General features: G+C 58.7%; 1 protein-coding gene across 3 annotated transcripts in view; it reads left to right on the plus strand.

Annotated features, from left to right (window-relative positions):
- The first annotated feature begins 1,247 nt into the window (after nt 1–1,247).
- Nucleotides 1,248–15,553, plus strand: part of LHPP (phospholysine phosphohistidine inorganic pyrophosphate phosphatase) — a 68,485-nt gene continuing 54,179 nt past the window's right edge. For 2 of the 3 annotated variants that reach the window (XM_053668559.1, XM_053668560.1), the window contains exons 1-2: nt 1,248–1,447; nt 12,843–13,030. In XM_053668559.1, the coding sequence (XP_053524534.1) occupies nt 1,323–1,447; nt 12,843–13,030 (313 nt within the window). In that variant the 5' untranslated portion in view covers nt 1,248–1,322. The remainder of the gene's footprint in view (nt 1,448–12,842; nt 13,031–15,553) is intronic. The other variant, XM_037159133.2, reaches the window with a different exon arrangement.

Raw genomic sequence — 15,553 nt, forward strand, 5'->3', positions numbered from 1 at the left:
CTTTTTACAGCTCTCCAGTACAACCAATAGTTAGTGGCCCAAGGATCTAACTTATCCACGTGATGTGCACGATTCACTGAGCTAGGTTAAAGTTCAAGTATTCTGATAAACTTTTCATCTTACCTTTGAATCCAGAGCCTGAAATGAAGTGGTCAATCTAATATGGTTTTCTTCTTTAGAAACTTCAAAGCTAAGTCAGGCCTGAGGTCAAAACTTTTTTCAAGTTTTAATTAATTAATTTTGAATTTTTGTAAGATTTCATTTGAGCCAAAACTGATGACAGTTGCCGAATTGCAAGATTGCAAATGCTCCACGAGTTTCAATTTCAATACTTCAAAGGGTCAAGGGCCAGTCAAGGAAATTCTTCCCTTTTTCGATCACTTTTCACTTATTGCAAAAATGATGTCACATTAAATGGAATGTAAAAATTCGCCCCAAATCTCACTGGCTTAACACATTGCAACAGCGCCACTTCCTTCTCAGCCCTATTCCTATGCATCCTTATTTCATCGTCTGCACACGGTTTTGTATTCTGCTTTTTCACATAATGCTGTAGCATGAGCATTTTCCATGTTACCTAGTCTTCATTTTTTAAAAACATTTTATGTGTTTGTTTTTAGAGGGAGGGGAAGGGAGGGAGAAAGACAGAGAGAGAAACATCAGTGTGAGAGAGAAGCCTCCATCGGTTGCTTCCCACACTTGCCTGGACTGGCATGTAACCCAGGCATGTGCCCTGACCGGGAATCCAACCAGCGACTCTTGCTCTGGGGGTTGACATCCAACTAACAGAGAGCCACTAGGGTCAGGGCACCTAGTTTTCCTTTTATGATGGCATAATATTTCTTTTAGTAGCCATGTTACAATTTCTTGGACAATTCCCGTCTTTGAACGTTTGCTTTTCTTCCAGCTTGCGTTGGCATTGGAGCTTACGCTGCAGCCATCGGGTAGGCCCAGTGATGCATTTCCTCCGCATCGCCTCCCAAGTGCGTGATTGTGCAGTCCAGTCCCTCGCTTGGCTGGCGCTCTCCTGCCAAGGATGAGAACACCACAGGAGCCCTGGTACTGCCTGGTCTTCTTAATTTTTGCTACTTCCACAGGTGTCTCCTGGCTTCAATTTGTGACGATTTTTGTCCCCTGGTCAGCGGAGAGGACAGCCATCGAGCGGCACGTGACCCCGAAGTCCGACCACAGCGCCCGCCCCTTCCCCCGACGGCCCCACCCCGCCCCACTACACTTCCCAGGTCTCCCTGCGCTGCTGCTAGCGCAGCCGCACTTTCCAGCCTCTGCTTGGGACTCTGAACCCGAGGTACGGGCGGGGCGCGATGGCAGCTTGGGGCGAGCGACTGGCTGGAGTCCGCGGGGTGCTGCTCGACATCTCGGGTGTTCTGTATGACAGCGGCGAGGGCGGCGGCAAACAGATCGCTGGCTCCGTGGAGGCGGTGGCGAGGTGAGTGGGCCGCGCTGTTCGCTGTGGGCGCGGGGCAGCACTCAGCCCAAGTCCCTCCCGTCACTTCTGATCACTGCCGGGGGCGGAGCCTGAGGGGCGGGGCCTGGGCGGGACAGCGGCTTTGGCCCCGCCCCCGTCCTGGAGACCCGGGAACCCGCCAGGGCGCGCACAGGGACCCTGGAGGTTAGAGCTGCGGTTCGACGGGGCTGCCGCTGCTACTTGTGGCCACTGAGTGCTCGAGTGTGGCCAGTCTGAATTGAGATGTGCTGTCAGTATAAGATCCACCCTGGATTTCCATTTGATACTGATTACATGTTGATAGGTAATAATTTGGATATATTAGGTTAAGTAAAATAAATTAATTCCATCTGTTTCTTTTGACTCTTGTTAATATGGTTACCAGAAGACTTGAAATTACACGTGACTGGCATTATAATTCAATTGGACTGTATTGGACTGTTTGTTTAGATGGCAGGAGCTGGACAGCATCTTGTCCACCAAGTCTCGTGTGTGGAGGACACGCCAGGACCACGGCCGGCACCTGCGGCATCTCGGGCCAGTGCTGCCGTGATGTCGACGGGCAGACAGGAAGGGCCAGCTGCACAGGGCTTGGCCCCCCACAGTCACTAGCTGGGAGACCTTTGCAGGGTGGCCTGACCTCATTGGGACTCAGTTTACCTACTTGCAGATGTCAGTTCAGTTAGCCTCTTGTTCCTCAGAGAGCCCACCTCGCTTTCTGCACAGCAGCTGGGCTGTCCCACACAGCGAAGTGGGAGGTGTCTGAGAGGCCAGGAACTCAAAAACGGGAGACGTGGCCTTCGGGACAGCCCCCCAGTCCTGGGAGCCTCCCTGCGGGGCCCGGGGGCGCCGGTCCTGAAGTCCAGGTTTAAGTGCCTTCCCCGCCTCTGCCTTAGCCTCTGTTTACCCCAAGGCTTCAGACCAGCTCTGTTACAGACGAGAGCGTCAGGTGGCAGCACCTGTGGGGACGGAGCAGGGGCACTGGGCTGTGTTTTGGGGTGACTGGGCCTAGGATGGAAGGACAGGAGGCCCGACCTGCAGGGCTGTGAGTGAGGCAGACAAGGCCCTGTGGGGATGGTATCTGGACACAGAAGAGCCACTAAGTCCCCAGGTGGGCATAAGTGACATGAAGAGAATGGGAGCTAAGAGAGGGTGACCGAGTGGGGCTGACCTGTGCTAGGGAGGGGTCCAGGGAGGAGGCATGGGGCCGACCCCAGGGTGAGAAGGGCGTGCTGGGTCATGGGGCGGAGGTCCTGCATTCCCAGTAGAAGGGACGGTGGCCAGCACTGAAAATTTTAGGCAGGAGTGTCATGTGATTTGATTGAAGGCTTAAGGAAATGTAAATGTAAAAGTGAAACCTTCTAAGTATCAAATGAAAATGGGAGATTGCCTTGGAAATCTTGGAGACCGTTCAGCCGGCAATACGTGCCAGTCCCATTTGTCCATGTCCTCACTGACACTTGGGTTTGTCAGTCCTTTTCATTGTGGCAGGGTCACTGTGGCCCCTAAAACCCTGTAAAGTGGGTCAAGGATGTGGACAGAGCCTTGGTCCCTCTGTCCTTCTCTGAGTAGCAAGCACAGAATGGATTCAGCAATGGCCTTGGAAAAGGCAGGGCTGCCTGCTGAGCTGTTTTCCAGTAAGTATCCGGGTCCAGTGTACCCCACGCCCAGGCAGGTGAGCCTCCTGGGGCCTCCCAGCAACAGCAAAGATGGCTGGTCTCCGGAGGGCGCCCACTATGTGCTGGACATTCCTGCCTTCCTCCAGCTATCTCACTTAGTCCCCCCAACAGCCTGGCACTGGGGGGAGGGGACGGCAGTTATCTCCCTTTATCAGCTAAAGCAGCCAAGGGCCAGAGCCTGCCAGGTCTCCGCTGGAATAAGCCAGGGACCGTGGGAACCCAGGTCTGCCTGACCTCTCACCGTGGTGCCAGACCAGTAGGCAGAATCCTTTCTGGGAGGACCGAGAAAGGCTGGGGGCTTCTCTCTCCTGAGTAGGGCGCAGACTGCAGGTTGTGGCATTAGGGAGGGCGTCCCCAGTGTGCGGGCTCCGCACTGATCCGCCGGAGAGTTTCCTTCAGATTTGCTGCATCTCAGGCAGATTTATCCAGCCGGTGTATACATCTAACGGCGAAGAAACAACAGTCCTGAAGTGTGTCCCAGCCAATTACGGAGCCGAGAGCATTGAGGCGCCTCCCCCAGAGCCCATGCGGTTGGTTCTTTCCGGTGAGGGGACGCAGTACTTGTCATCCGGGTGGACTTTATCCTTGTGCTGCACAGGGGCCTGGGGAACTGACGGCTCGGTCCCTCTGAAACGCCCTGGGGTTCCATGACCCCTGTCCCCGGCCACCAGGGCCTTGAGAGTGACCTTTGTGACTCCTTTCCTCCCCCTCCGCCCCCTTCCCCCCTTGCTCCCAGCCTTTGGGGGGGATGGGGATGGTTCCCTTACAGAGCCCCCCAGTACCCACATAACCTGGGCCACTCTGTGCTCCAGGGCCCCTAAGTCCCCCTGCCTTCCTCTTCTCTCTGTAGCTCTTCTGCTGGCTCTTTGGAGACTGGGCCTGCCATGCAGGCCCAGCCAAACCAAAGACGCTCTGGCCAAGGAAGCCCTCCACGCCCTCCTTGCGGGTTGCCCTGGGCCTGGGTGAAGCCCAGCCCTGGTGGCAATGAGTGCAGTTCGGGACACGTTCCCCCAGTAAAATATGCCTGCTTTGGGGGCTTCCCATGGGGATGTTTCAGACATGCTGGTGGTGGGCGCACTTTCCCTCTCATGGTGGCTGAGCCCAGAGAGGACATATTATCAGGAATCTACGAAACAGGCCCGTTTGCCAAGGCGAAGAGCGCTGGGCAGGGCATTCGGCTGCTTCTTGTAAGTTTTGGCAGCCACAGGAGTGAGGTTTCTTTGCACCTCACACTCTGTGATATGCCTCCTTGATATGCGCCGCTGCTTTGAGTTCACCGGAGCTCAGAGGAAGTCCCTGGGGTGAGAACGGCTGCTGCTGATTGGGGGGTGGACGGCCCAGGGTCCTGGGGGAGAGTCCACCTCCATGGCAGCTCCCCCGGCACCATGATTTCCCAAATAGCGCCTTCTGTTCTGGGAACCTCTGGGGGGGAGCAGTTCACCACCCTTCCTCCTAAATTTTCTATGGTGACAGCTGACACCAGATTTTCGGAAAGGTTTCCACCTTTTGAGGACAGAGCACAGAGGAGTATAGACTCTGCTTTTTTAAAACAACGTCCACCACAGCAACAGCAGTCGCCATTGGCCGAGGGAGGCCTGTCACGTCCCAGGCAGGCGAACGACCCCACGTGCTGCCTTCAGAGCCAGCCCTGGGTTGGGTGTGCACCCCTTTTCAGAGTGGGGCTGAGGCTCAGAGATTCAGGAACTGCCAAGGATTCAGCCCGGGTCTGCCTGACTGCAGAGCCCAGTTTTGTTTACTCACACCCAACAAGTGTTTTTTTGAGCACTCTGCTGTTCTAAAACACCGCTACAGGCACCAGCCGTGAACTGGGCAGATGGCCGTCCCGGCCTCTCGATGCTGCGGTCCAATGTGAGGGGACCAGTGTAAAAAGCACCCAGATTCTGGCTGGTGTCGGAAGGAGAAGCCAGGAAATGGGTGCGGGGGGAGAGGGGCGTGAGGGCTGGAGTCCGAGGGTGTCATCTGGGCCCTCAGTGCCCCAGATGGGCGAACGGGGGGCCCCGGGTTTCTGAGACTGCGATGACTTGGCCCCCTTGTTGTTTTCTGGCGCTGTAGTGCCTTCTTGAAGCTCCTGGGGCCGTTGCTGGCTGGGCAGGCCCCTTTCACCGCCCTAGGACTAGTGGGCGGGCGTGGTCACGGGACATCTGTAACTGGCCTGGGTTCCCCATCAGGCCCTTTATTGGAGAGCTGTTCAGAGGCAGGGCCAGCCCAGCGGGGCGCCGGCACAAAGGCCGCAGGAGGCATCTGCATGTGAAAGGCTGGTGGGCATTTACTGCCTCCTGTCCTGGCCACTAAAGCACATCTGCTGGGCCCCGCTGGCCAGGCCTTTTTGGGGCCGGAAGGAAGCAGACTCTGCCTCGGCCCAGGGCAGACTCATAAAGCAATTCCCACCCGGCACCCCCACAGCCGCACCCCATCCTCCCAAGCAGGGCCTCTCAAAGCCCAGGGTGCACCGGGAGCCCCGGGACCCTGTTCAGAGTCCGACCCCTCCCAGCAGGCCTGGGAGCCAACAGGAGCGGGGCCAGGGGAACCTGTCTGAAGGAGTCAGGCCAGCCCGCAGACTTGGACCGACCCCCTCCTCAATAATGGCCCACACTGGCAGCATCTAGCCCTAGGGACACAGGTGCCCAGGATTGGCAACACTGACAGCTACTAGGGACCGTGGGCGGTCAGAAGCCTCTGGGTCACTGGTGTGGCTTCATCCCGTCCCCCCACCTGCAGCCCCGCACCTGCCAGAGGGGCCCTTAAGGATATCGCAGGGGTTGCACGCGTTTGAGTTTGTTTAGTCCAACGGGAGCCTTCCTGACTCAGCCTGGACCTTGGACAAGGGACGTTTGTTGAGAATGTCCTGTCCTGTCACTGGTGCTGTCATTTACTTGGGGCAGGGGGGTGGGGCGGTGAACGGCTGTCTTCAGAGACAGGAGGGGTGGTGAGAGGTGCAAGCTACTCCCCTCCTGGCCGTGTGTTCTCTTTTCTTTACTGTTTAAGCTTCAGAAGCCGTAGGTGGCCTCCTTCCAGCACATTCTCACCGGCACATGAACACGGAGTCTGGGATCCAAGCCCTTGTCACCATCTCAGTCATTTCCTCAGGGTGACCTGGTGGGTCCTCCAGCCTTGCCCCCAACCCCCCTAAAGCACAGAGGATTTTTGTGATGTGCCCCATGCTCCCCTGATTCTGGTCCAGGCCCGTGGGCCCCCCTCACACCCTCCACAGCCCTGCCCTGCACCCCTCAGGCAGCCTCAGTTCTCGGCGAGTGTGTTTTCCCAGGCCACAGGTCACAGGAGCCTGGAGTCCCCGCAGACCCCATTTCCCCCCAAATGTGTGTGGGGGGCAGCAAGCAGCATGTGGGTCAGGAGGGGAGGAGGGCCTGGACCGTGTCCTGTCCAGATTGGGGGGTTGCCATGCAACGGTTCAGCAGAATGAGGTGACTCTGTGTGGTACTGGCTCCGGTTTCTATGACATGAATAGTATGTCTAGTAAGTGAAAAAGTCATAGAACAATGTGCATGAAATACCATCTTTGTTCAAAGAGATTAAAAAAGGAGACACAACACCGGCCTGTGTCTAGGGTGGGGTAATAACAGAATCGCCCACCAGGGACATCATCGGGCACGTGAGGCCGCACCCCAGCTTCCGCGTTGCTGGGTTCCTGACCTCGGCCTCAGTGGGCTGGGAGGGGCCAGCCCGTGGAGGTCAAGGGCAGCTGGGGTTGGGTTCTGGGGCAGAAGGACGGTTCAAGTGGCGACACTGCTTCTAGTAGGAAGCCGCTCCTGACTGAGAGCCCTGCCCTGCCCTGTGGTCCTGGTCTCGGGCAGTCCCCTCAGCCTTTTGTGCCTGTTTCCCATCTGTAAGAGTTAAGTGAGACGGTTTTTCTTAAGCCCGCATTTTGCCTGTTCGGTCCAGGGGCTGAAGAGCGGTTTGTTGCCTCAGGGTCGGAGAAGGGGAAGAGGTGGCTCTTCAGCCAGTGAACTCTTTGTTGTTGAACTTGATACGCCTTCTAAGCAAACTCACTCAGCTCTGCCAGGGGCTGGTTTATTGCTTTTGTTGTTTTTTGTTTTTAAGATTTTATTCATTTTTTAGAGGGGAGGGAAGGAAAGAGGGAGAGAAATATCAATGTATGGTTGCCTCTCGTGTGTCCCCCACTGGGAACTGGCCTGCAACCCAGGCATGTGCCCTGACTAGGAATCAAACCGCCATTGTCTGCTTCACAGGCCTGAGCTCAGTTCACTGAGCTACATCAGCCAGGGCCTGCCAGGGGCTGTTTTGTTTTTTATTTTTAAATCCTCACCGAGGATATGTGTCTCAATTTTAGAGAGAAAAGAAGGAAGAGAGAGAGTATTTCACTGAGTATGTGCGGTGCACTGGGTGCTTCTTAAAGTCAAAAGGGCTATCTCACTGCCCCATTTACAGATGTGGAAACTGAGGTTGGGGAGGGCTCGGTGACATGCCTCGGTCACTCGATGAGAGGTGGCGGAGGGGCCACGGGTGTGTCTGCCGCCCCAGCCAGGCCCCCACCTTACTAGGGGGGGTCCCTGGCCTCTGTCCCTGGCCGTGCCCCGTCCTGGACCAGCCTGTGCCCCCTCTCAGCAAGGGCTGGCCGGCTGGCGGCTGCCTTTCCAGGGCTGGGGAGTGGTCTGAAGAACCCGTGACTCCCGAGACGTGCCCGTGTGTGCCTCGTGTCTCCCCCTCTGTGAAACGGGCCTCCAGGATGCAGGGTCTCCACTGGCTTCCACTGGCTCCTAGATTCCTTGCTCCTGGTCCTAAGTTGTGTTCATACGTAAATGGTGCATGGCTATCTGTGGGCTCAGCGTGTCTGTGTGTCCTGAGCTCAGTGGCTCGGGCAGGCCAGGGAGCGAACACGGCTGCCAGGTGAGGTGGTCACGGGCTGGGGGAAGGTGTGCCATGTGTATCCTGAGGCCCCTGGCTCCGGTGACGTCTGTTTGACCTCAGCACTGTTCCCATGAGGTCACTGGCTGGCCGGCCAGGGCCGAGCCCCAGCCAAAGTCCAGCTATGCGCATCACCACCTACCTCCCGTGTTCTCTCTCTGCCCAGACTTTGGACCCTGTTTCTCGCCTGGACTCAGACGACAGTGTCTGGCGGTGTCAGCCAGAGAGTGGGGGGGGGCCCTCCTGGGTGGGTGGAGCAGCAGCCGTCAGACCTGTGGGGAGGTCTGCCCCGTGGGTCAGTGGGGGGAAGGGGGAGGTGCGGCTGGAGCCCCCGGCAGAGGCCGGCACAGGTGCCTGTCAGCGTTCTCGGTCCCTTGGTGACACCAGCACCAGGAAGGGCTTGAGGTGTGTCTTCAGTGCTCGCCCTGGAGAGCCGGCTGGAAGGCCAGGTGCCGCCATTAGCCCATTTCATGGGGGCTCAAGGACCCCAGGAGTCTGGCCCATAGTTGCTCAGTCAGGGGCATGTGCGAGGTGCTGGTGCAGGCCCCCTTCCCCGGGGTGGGGGGGTGGAGCTGGTGGCTCCCTGACCCTGAGCAGAGACCTCCTGGGGCACTCAGGGAGCTGGGCCGGACCCTCCCGGAGCCCCTTAGGGCGCATGGATGCCCGTACTTTTCTCCTGCAGATCATGGTTCCACCTTCTGTTCAAAAATGTGACTTCTTAGAACAAAGAAGTGCTTAGCAGGTTCTGTTTCTCCAAACGTGTGTTTTCTTTCCATTCCTGGGGCTTTCAAAGGGAAGTGCCCAGGACCCCAGGACCCCAGAGGGCCCGCAGAGCCCTGCTCCGCGACAGGCCTCGATGCCACCCGGGGTTGGAGACCAGCGGTCCCTGCGGACCAGGGCCCAGTGCTGCGGCCATTCAGAGCAGCCCCAGGAGGTGCTGTGCATGTCCCTTCCCTCTCTGAGGAAACTGAGGCACTGAGTTTTACTTATCGGCAGCGGTTCCCATTCTGGTAGTAATAAAGGCGCCCACCCCACCAGGTCACGCCTTGAGTTGTGGCCCATGGGGTGGAGCAGTCTGGTGGGTCAGGGAGGCAGGAATGAGACGAAATGCACCTCCCGCCCCTGCTCCTGTACCCTCTTCCTTCTGGAGTGAGTTTGTCCTGCCTCACCCAGGAGAGAGTAGACGTAGCCCTGGCCCTGGGGAAGGATAGAATTCCCTCCCAGGTGGGCCTGACGGCCTCACGCAGCTCTTTGAAGACCAGCCCAGGGATCAAAGAAGGCAAGTGGGCACTGCTGTCATTCGCCACCTCAAGTCTGACCTACAGCTGTGATCTCACCTTCCCACCCAGGAACCCACTCAGCTGAGGCCTCCCCGCCACTGTCTGTGGAGGTCTCTTCCCCTGGGTGGGGGATGCAGGGTTGTCAGTCATGCTTGGCCTGGTCTCCCAGACCCTCCGTGCAGCCTGCCGGATAGCGGGGTGGCTGGGGTGAGGTGGGCGAGCGCTCCTGCCCACAGTGAGAGGTTCGGCGGGAGGAGTGGGCAGTGAGCTGGGTGGAGAAGCAGGAGAAGCGGCAAAGGTGCCAATGCCGAGAGCAGCCTCCTGGGCAGGGTGGGGGTCTGGGGCCTTCCTGGAGGAAGGGACATAGGATGCCAGGCCTTGAAAGATGAGAGGGACCGGGTGGTGCAGGCAGACGCAGGGCGCTGAGAAGGGCCTGCAGGGCAGCTGAAGGTGACGGTTCTCGAGATCGGGGTGGGGTGGGGTGGGGACTGAGCCCTGTTGGGCAGGCTCCTTGCCCCCGCCCAGCTCCCCCGTGGGCGCCCCTGTGGAGCTGTGCCAAGGTCAGTCCGGGTGTCCAGGAGTCGTCCCAGCCCTCCACCTGCTGCCACACGTAATGAGAGGGTTTCCATTATTTTCGGGTGAGCGCCCCTGGCAGATGCGACAGCCAGCAGATGTGTGAGGTCCGAGGTGATTTGCAAGGGACCGGTTCCTGTGATGCACAGTAATTGCCCCAGGCGACGGCGTTGTCACTCAGAGGTTGTCCTGGCCTGCCAGGGTGAGGTAGAGGTCAGTTCAAAGATCTGGTGTGGCCGCAGGAAGTCAGAGGACCCCCACAGGGCTCCTGGGGAGGGGGCAGCCGGCTGAGGCAGTGGCTGTGGTCTCAGGGGCTGTCTGGCCAGAGCCCCGCTCTGGGCTGGGGGAGCCCTGCAGCAGGCCCCTGTCCCCAGGTTTTAGGTGTTGGGGCGATGCTGTGCCTGCCCTGGAGCTGGGCTTGTCCCTGGTGCCGAAATCCCCTGGAGTCACTCCCCTGGGGGCCCTGCAGGGTGCGTGGCGGCTCGGAGGCCGAGCCTGGCCCGGGCTTTCCCAACCCTCTGAATGCCCATGTTCCTGGCCTCTCGAGACCCCATCTGTGACCCCACTAAGAGCTGCCGAGGGTGTGGCTCCTCGGCTGAGTCGGTTTGGGCGGCCGTAACAACAGCACGTACTGGGGGCTTTAACCACAATTCCATTTTCCCGGAGTTCCGAAGGCTGCACATCCAGGATCGAGGTGCCAGCCGGGCCAGCTCTGGCGGGAGTTCTCTTCCTGTATGGCAGGCATCCACCTTCTCGCCGTGGCCACCCCTTTGTGCAGCAGAGAGAGGGCTCTCTGGTGTCCTCTTAAAAGGACGCTACTTCTACCCTAGCACATCCCCACCCTTGACCTCATTCGACACAGTTCAGGCCCCTGCATTAGCCATTCAGGGGCCCACCTTCAGTGCTGACCCATCATCTCACGCTTTCTGTCCCTGGTGCACACCTGGGTGTGCCCCGTGCACACCCCTGCTCACCTGGAGAGTGTCGATTTCTTTTCCAGCAGGAAGAGCTGTTCCTGGGCTGCTGGGCCTTGCTGGGCACAGCGCTTCCTTACCGGGAATGCGCCAGCCAGCTCCTTCACTGGCTGGCGCCAGGGCTTGTTCATGGCACCACGCAGCCACAGCTGGCTGTTGGCTTTGCCGCCTGCAGGCCGTGTGACCTTGCGGGTCTCTGGAATGCAGTTCGCTCCGTCAGCACAGGCTCAGTGAGAGTCACTGGCCCACCAGGCACCTGGCCCTGGGGATGGATGTGGGGACAGCAAATCTGCCCTCAGGGAGGGGACGAAATCAAGACTCAGGGTACCATATTCACGCGTCACCATTTTAACGATAATGATGACCCCTTATGTTATTCTCAGTGACTAAGAAAAGTGAAGAGAGGACCTGGGACTGGTCCTGAGCGGTGACACTTTAAAAGGGGGTGGGCGGTTGAGGCACCAACGGACAGACCCCCAGGGCAGGCACTTCCCCAGCTTTGCCCAACAGGCTTTTCAGGGACTGATTAACCCTGACCCGTTCCTCGGACTCAAAAGCAGATGTTGCGGAGAGACCCGAACCTCGGCTGTTTTTCCAAGGAGCCCGAGGCGTCCCGAAGTGGGTTCTGTTGTTGACGCGTCTTTTCACGGGCTTCTGAAGTTGTGTTTGGAGCAGCAGATGTGAGGCACTGTCCTCTCGCTGTCCCACGGATTGTTCACTGTTCTGAGAAGGTCACATCGTAATTCATTAGCGTTAATTAGTCCCCCGGCACCCCAGCACCTCTTCGCTCAACAGCTCCATTAACTCGGGTGTGAATCACACGTTCCGGGCGCCAATCAAGGAAAATTTGTCCATAATGTACAAGGTGATGCTATTAGTTGCAATAATTAACTGCCTCATTAAAAATACAAAAGCTGTCTTTATGAAGGGCAATTAAACACTCAGCATAATTGATAATTCATAACCCTCTGATTAGGAAAGACAAATACTAAGAAAGGACCACATTGCCTGGGCTATTGATTAAGATGCTGTCAGCCTCTGGGCCTGCGTCCACTCTGCCGCCAGCAGCCCCGCAGACTCCTTCCCGAACACTGGATCCGCTCCGGTGCCCCAGGGGCCTGGAGGCTGGTGAGAACGTGGCGGCATGATGTCGGGTGCTGTCTGCCCCCCTCAGGGCCCCTGGGGGGGCCACAGGCCGGAGACACCCTCGGGGGAGCAGTCGGCGTGGTCTTGAGGACGGGTGCTCCCCTCCGGCCATCATTTGGACTTTGCATCAGTCAGCCAATCAGCCAACACTTGCCAGGGTCCTGCTGTGTGCCAAGCCCTGCGAGACACGTGGGGTGCTGAGGACAGCTGAGCAGACGCTTCCTGACCTCACAGAGCACGTAGGCGACCCTGATAAGACACACACTTCCGCGTGGTCCCTCGGCCTTTGCCCTTTTGGGGAAACACGTGTCCAGTGTTAATTAGGTGTGTGTGGCACAGATGCAAAGTGCAAGTGCTAGTTATTGTGGAAGGTCCAGAGAGACGGCTGGACGTTCAGAGGGCGACCTCTAGCCAGGCCAGGTGGGATGGTGTGTGCAGGAGGTGTCCGGTGGTCGCCGAAGTTGGGAGAAGGCTTGGAGCGGCGGAATGTCCCAGGAAGAGGGACTGGGGACGTGTCCCAGGTGGAGGGAGCAGAGACGTGTTCCCAGGTGAAACCTTGGGGAGTCTCAGGTGCGCCAAGTGCAGGGGCAGTGAGAAGGAGGGATGTGGGGGAATGGTCAGGTCCCCTGGGAAGGTCTGCTTCCACTCAGATGTACCAACCCAAATGCTCCGGGTTCTGTCAGGGCCCGCCTCGGGGACCTCGGGGACCTGGCCCTGGGAGTGTACCAGGTGCCCGTGGAGAAGCATTTGCCTGGCCCTCTCCCCCAGAGGCCACACACTCTGCCTGGTAACAGCACCCTCCACCTGTTTGCACCTCCAGACTGAAGCGGTCGGGGCTGAAGGTGAGGTTCTGCACCAACGAGTCTCAGAAGTCCCGCAAACACCTGGTGGGGGAGCTTCGCCACTTGGGCTTCGACATCTCCGAGAGCGAGGTGACTGCCCCGCCCCCAGCTGCCTGTCGGATCCTGAAGGAGCGAGGCCTTCGGCCATACCTGCTTGTCCACGACGGTAGGCCTGCCTGGCCCTGGGACCTGGTGGGGGTGAAGGTGCCCCCTTTCAGGTCGGGAGCTGGGAGACAGCATCCCTCTCACTTGGGCCAAACCACTAGGAAGGATGAGGTGTGACCCCCGGCTCCTGCCGCCAGCACTCACAGCCGGTGGGCTGGAGATACCCTGGGCCACGTCATCCCTGGCCTCCCACCAGGGGGGCCTCCCACCAGAGGGGCCTCCGGTTCCAGGTTCCAGGTGGCTCCTCCGGGGAGAGCCCGCATTGTCTTCGTCTGATCCAGAATAGACCAAGCTGGCGGGGCGCGGTCGGGGGTAAAATTCTAGCTCCTGGGGTGCGTGTGTTGGAGCGGGGGGCAGTGTGCATGGAGGGAGGGAGGGAGGCCGAGGACTGCAGGGCCCCGACATCCCGTGCCCGCAGCCTGGACTGTGCGAAGCCAGCCCTGCCCTGTGGCAGACGGCACAGCGTTGGCACCCTGATTAGTCTGAGAGCCAGGGAAGAGCTGCTCCGGCGGGTGGGGAGTTCTCTGGGGCCGGGGAGCGGGGCAGGGCAGCATTGCCTGCTGCCTTGGAATGTTTAAGAAGCAGAGCCCGAAGCGGTGCTTCAGAATCAGGACACTTTCCTGTCCTCGCGCCGAGGCCTCCCCTCCCCTCCTTCCTCGGCTGTTGGCGTTCTCGTCTACAGACTGCTCACCGGGCAGGCGTGCTTTTCTGCGTCCCAGCAGGAGTGGCCGCCCCCGACTGGCCGGTGCTCCGTGCGAGGCCCCAGCGTCCACTCCGTAGCTCCGGTGCCCACCAGAAACCCGAGGAAACCGGCCTTGAGAAACCAGGTCCCTCCAAGTCCCTCCTCTGCAGTCCAGGACCCCTGCCCATGTCTCCCAAACAGTCCTGAGAGACAGAGAAAGACTTGGGGGAGAATACGCCCTCCTCAGGGCAAAGGCGGCTGGAGATGGGCCAGGGGAGAGCAGGGGAGAATTCAGCGCCTGCCTAGAGGGGCAAATCCATGAGTCAGACAAGCAGACAGAGTTGGGGGGCCTCAGGGGGCTCCGGGTGCCCCCTCAGCTGTCTTCCTGCATCTGGTCTCCAGAATGCATCTGAGGCGTTTTGAAACGAATCTTTCCCCAGGTTTGATTGCTGGTGGATTTCCCCTTCTCCTCAGCATTTTACCAGGAAAAGTTTTCCGTACGTGGCGAAGCTGAAAGAATGTTACTGGAATATTTGTACGCCCATCGCCTTGATTTTACCAGTGAGGTTTTCCTGTTTTCTTCGTTACGCACCTAGCCGTCCCTCCGCCCATCCCACAGCTTAGCCTTCGGTGCGTTGCCAAGTCAACCACAGACATCGGCCCCTTCCCCAAACGCTTCAGCACGTGGCTGACTGGACGTCCATATCTGTTTACAGTTTTTTAAAGAGAGTTTGTTTATCTGTAGAGGGAGGGGACGGGAGGAAGAGAGAGAGATTTTATTTCTTTACTTTTAGAGAGAGAGAGGAAGTGGAGTGTGAGAGAGAAACATTGATTGGTTGGCCTCCCATACACGTCCTGGCTGAACTTGAACCTGCAGCCCAGGCGTGTGCCCTGACCAGGAACCAAACCATCGACCTTTCACTTTGCTGGACAATGCCCAACCAGCTGAGCCACACTGGCTAAGGCTGTGTATAGTGGGGTTTTTTAAACCCAAAATCGATATACCATAATGCAATGCAACCATCTCCAGTGTGCTTTTGCTGGGTTTTGACACATGTGCCCGTCTGTGTGACCCCCAACCCCCACCAAGATGTGGAACTTCACCCTCACACCGAAACCTCCCCCGAGCCCCTCCCAGTCGGTCCCGCCTCCCCTCAGAGGCGCCCACGGTTTGCCCTTTCTTCGTCATAAGCAAGTCTGCCTGTGGAGAGTTTCACGGTGACAGAGTTACACAGCCTCTCGTAGCCTCGGGAGTCCCCAGACCACTGCAGGCTGACAACTTGCTGGAGGGGTCGGGGACCTCCGAAAAGCTGTCCTAAGGCTGCACATCGTCACCACAGGGAGAGAATGAGGATGGTCATTCAGCCACGGGAAGGGACCTGGGACACGCTCCAGGAGAATCCAGGCTTGACCGGTGGAGCTGCCTGGGGCTCGCTTAACTGTCCCTGCAGCGATGCGTGGCCGGCCACGCGCAGTGGCATCCCCCAGGGGAGCTCCAGGGGCCTCACGTCCTGGGTTGTCCTTAGAGGTCAGTCAGTTAGGCATGGACCGCCCCTGTGACCGACCTTCCCTGCTCAGTCTCAGCGTCCCTGGGCGTCACACTGACCACACGTGGCCCAAGGCCCCGGGCCCACAACACTCCTCTCTTCAGGCAGGATGTCCCAGGGGCTCAGCAGGTCCCCGGAGCTGGTGGGGAGCCAGCCCTTCTTGGGGCCAGGGGTGCAAAGGTTGGAGCAGCCCAGCCTGCTGAGCTCTCCCTTCCTCCCACAGTGGTCGTGTGCGGGCTCCTTTTGCCCAACCGGCGGTGCTGGTGCAGCCTGCCCTTCCCACGCGGGGTGGTGT

This window comes from Artibeus jamaicensis, unplaced genomic scaffold (genome assembly GCF_021234435.1).
Source record: "Artibeus jamaicensis isolate MK-2021 breed Jamaican fruit bat unplaced genomic scaffold, CSHL_Jam_final contig_490, whole genome shotgun sequence".
Lineage (NCBI taxonomy): Eukaryota > Metazoa > Chordata > Mammalia > Chiroptera > Phyllostomidae > Artibeus > Artibeus jamaicensis.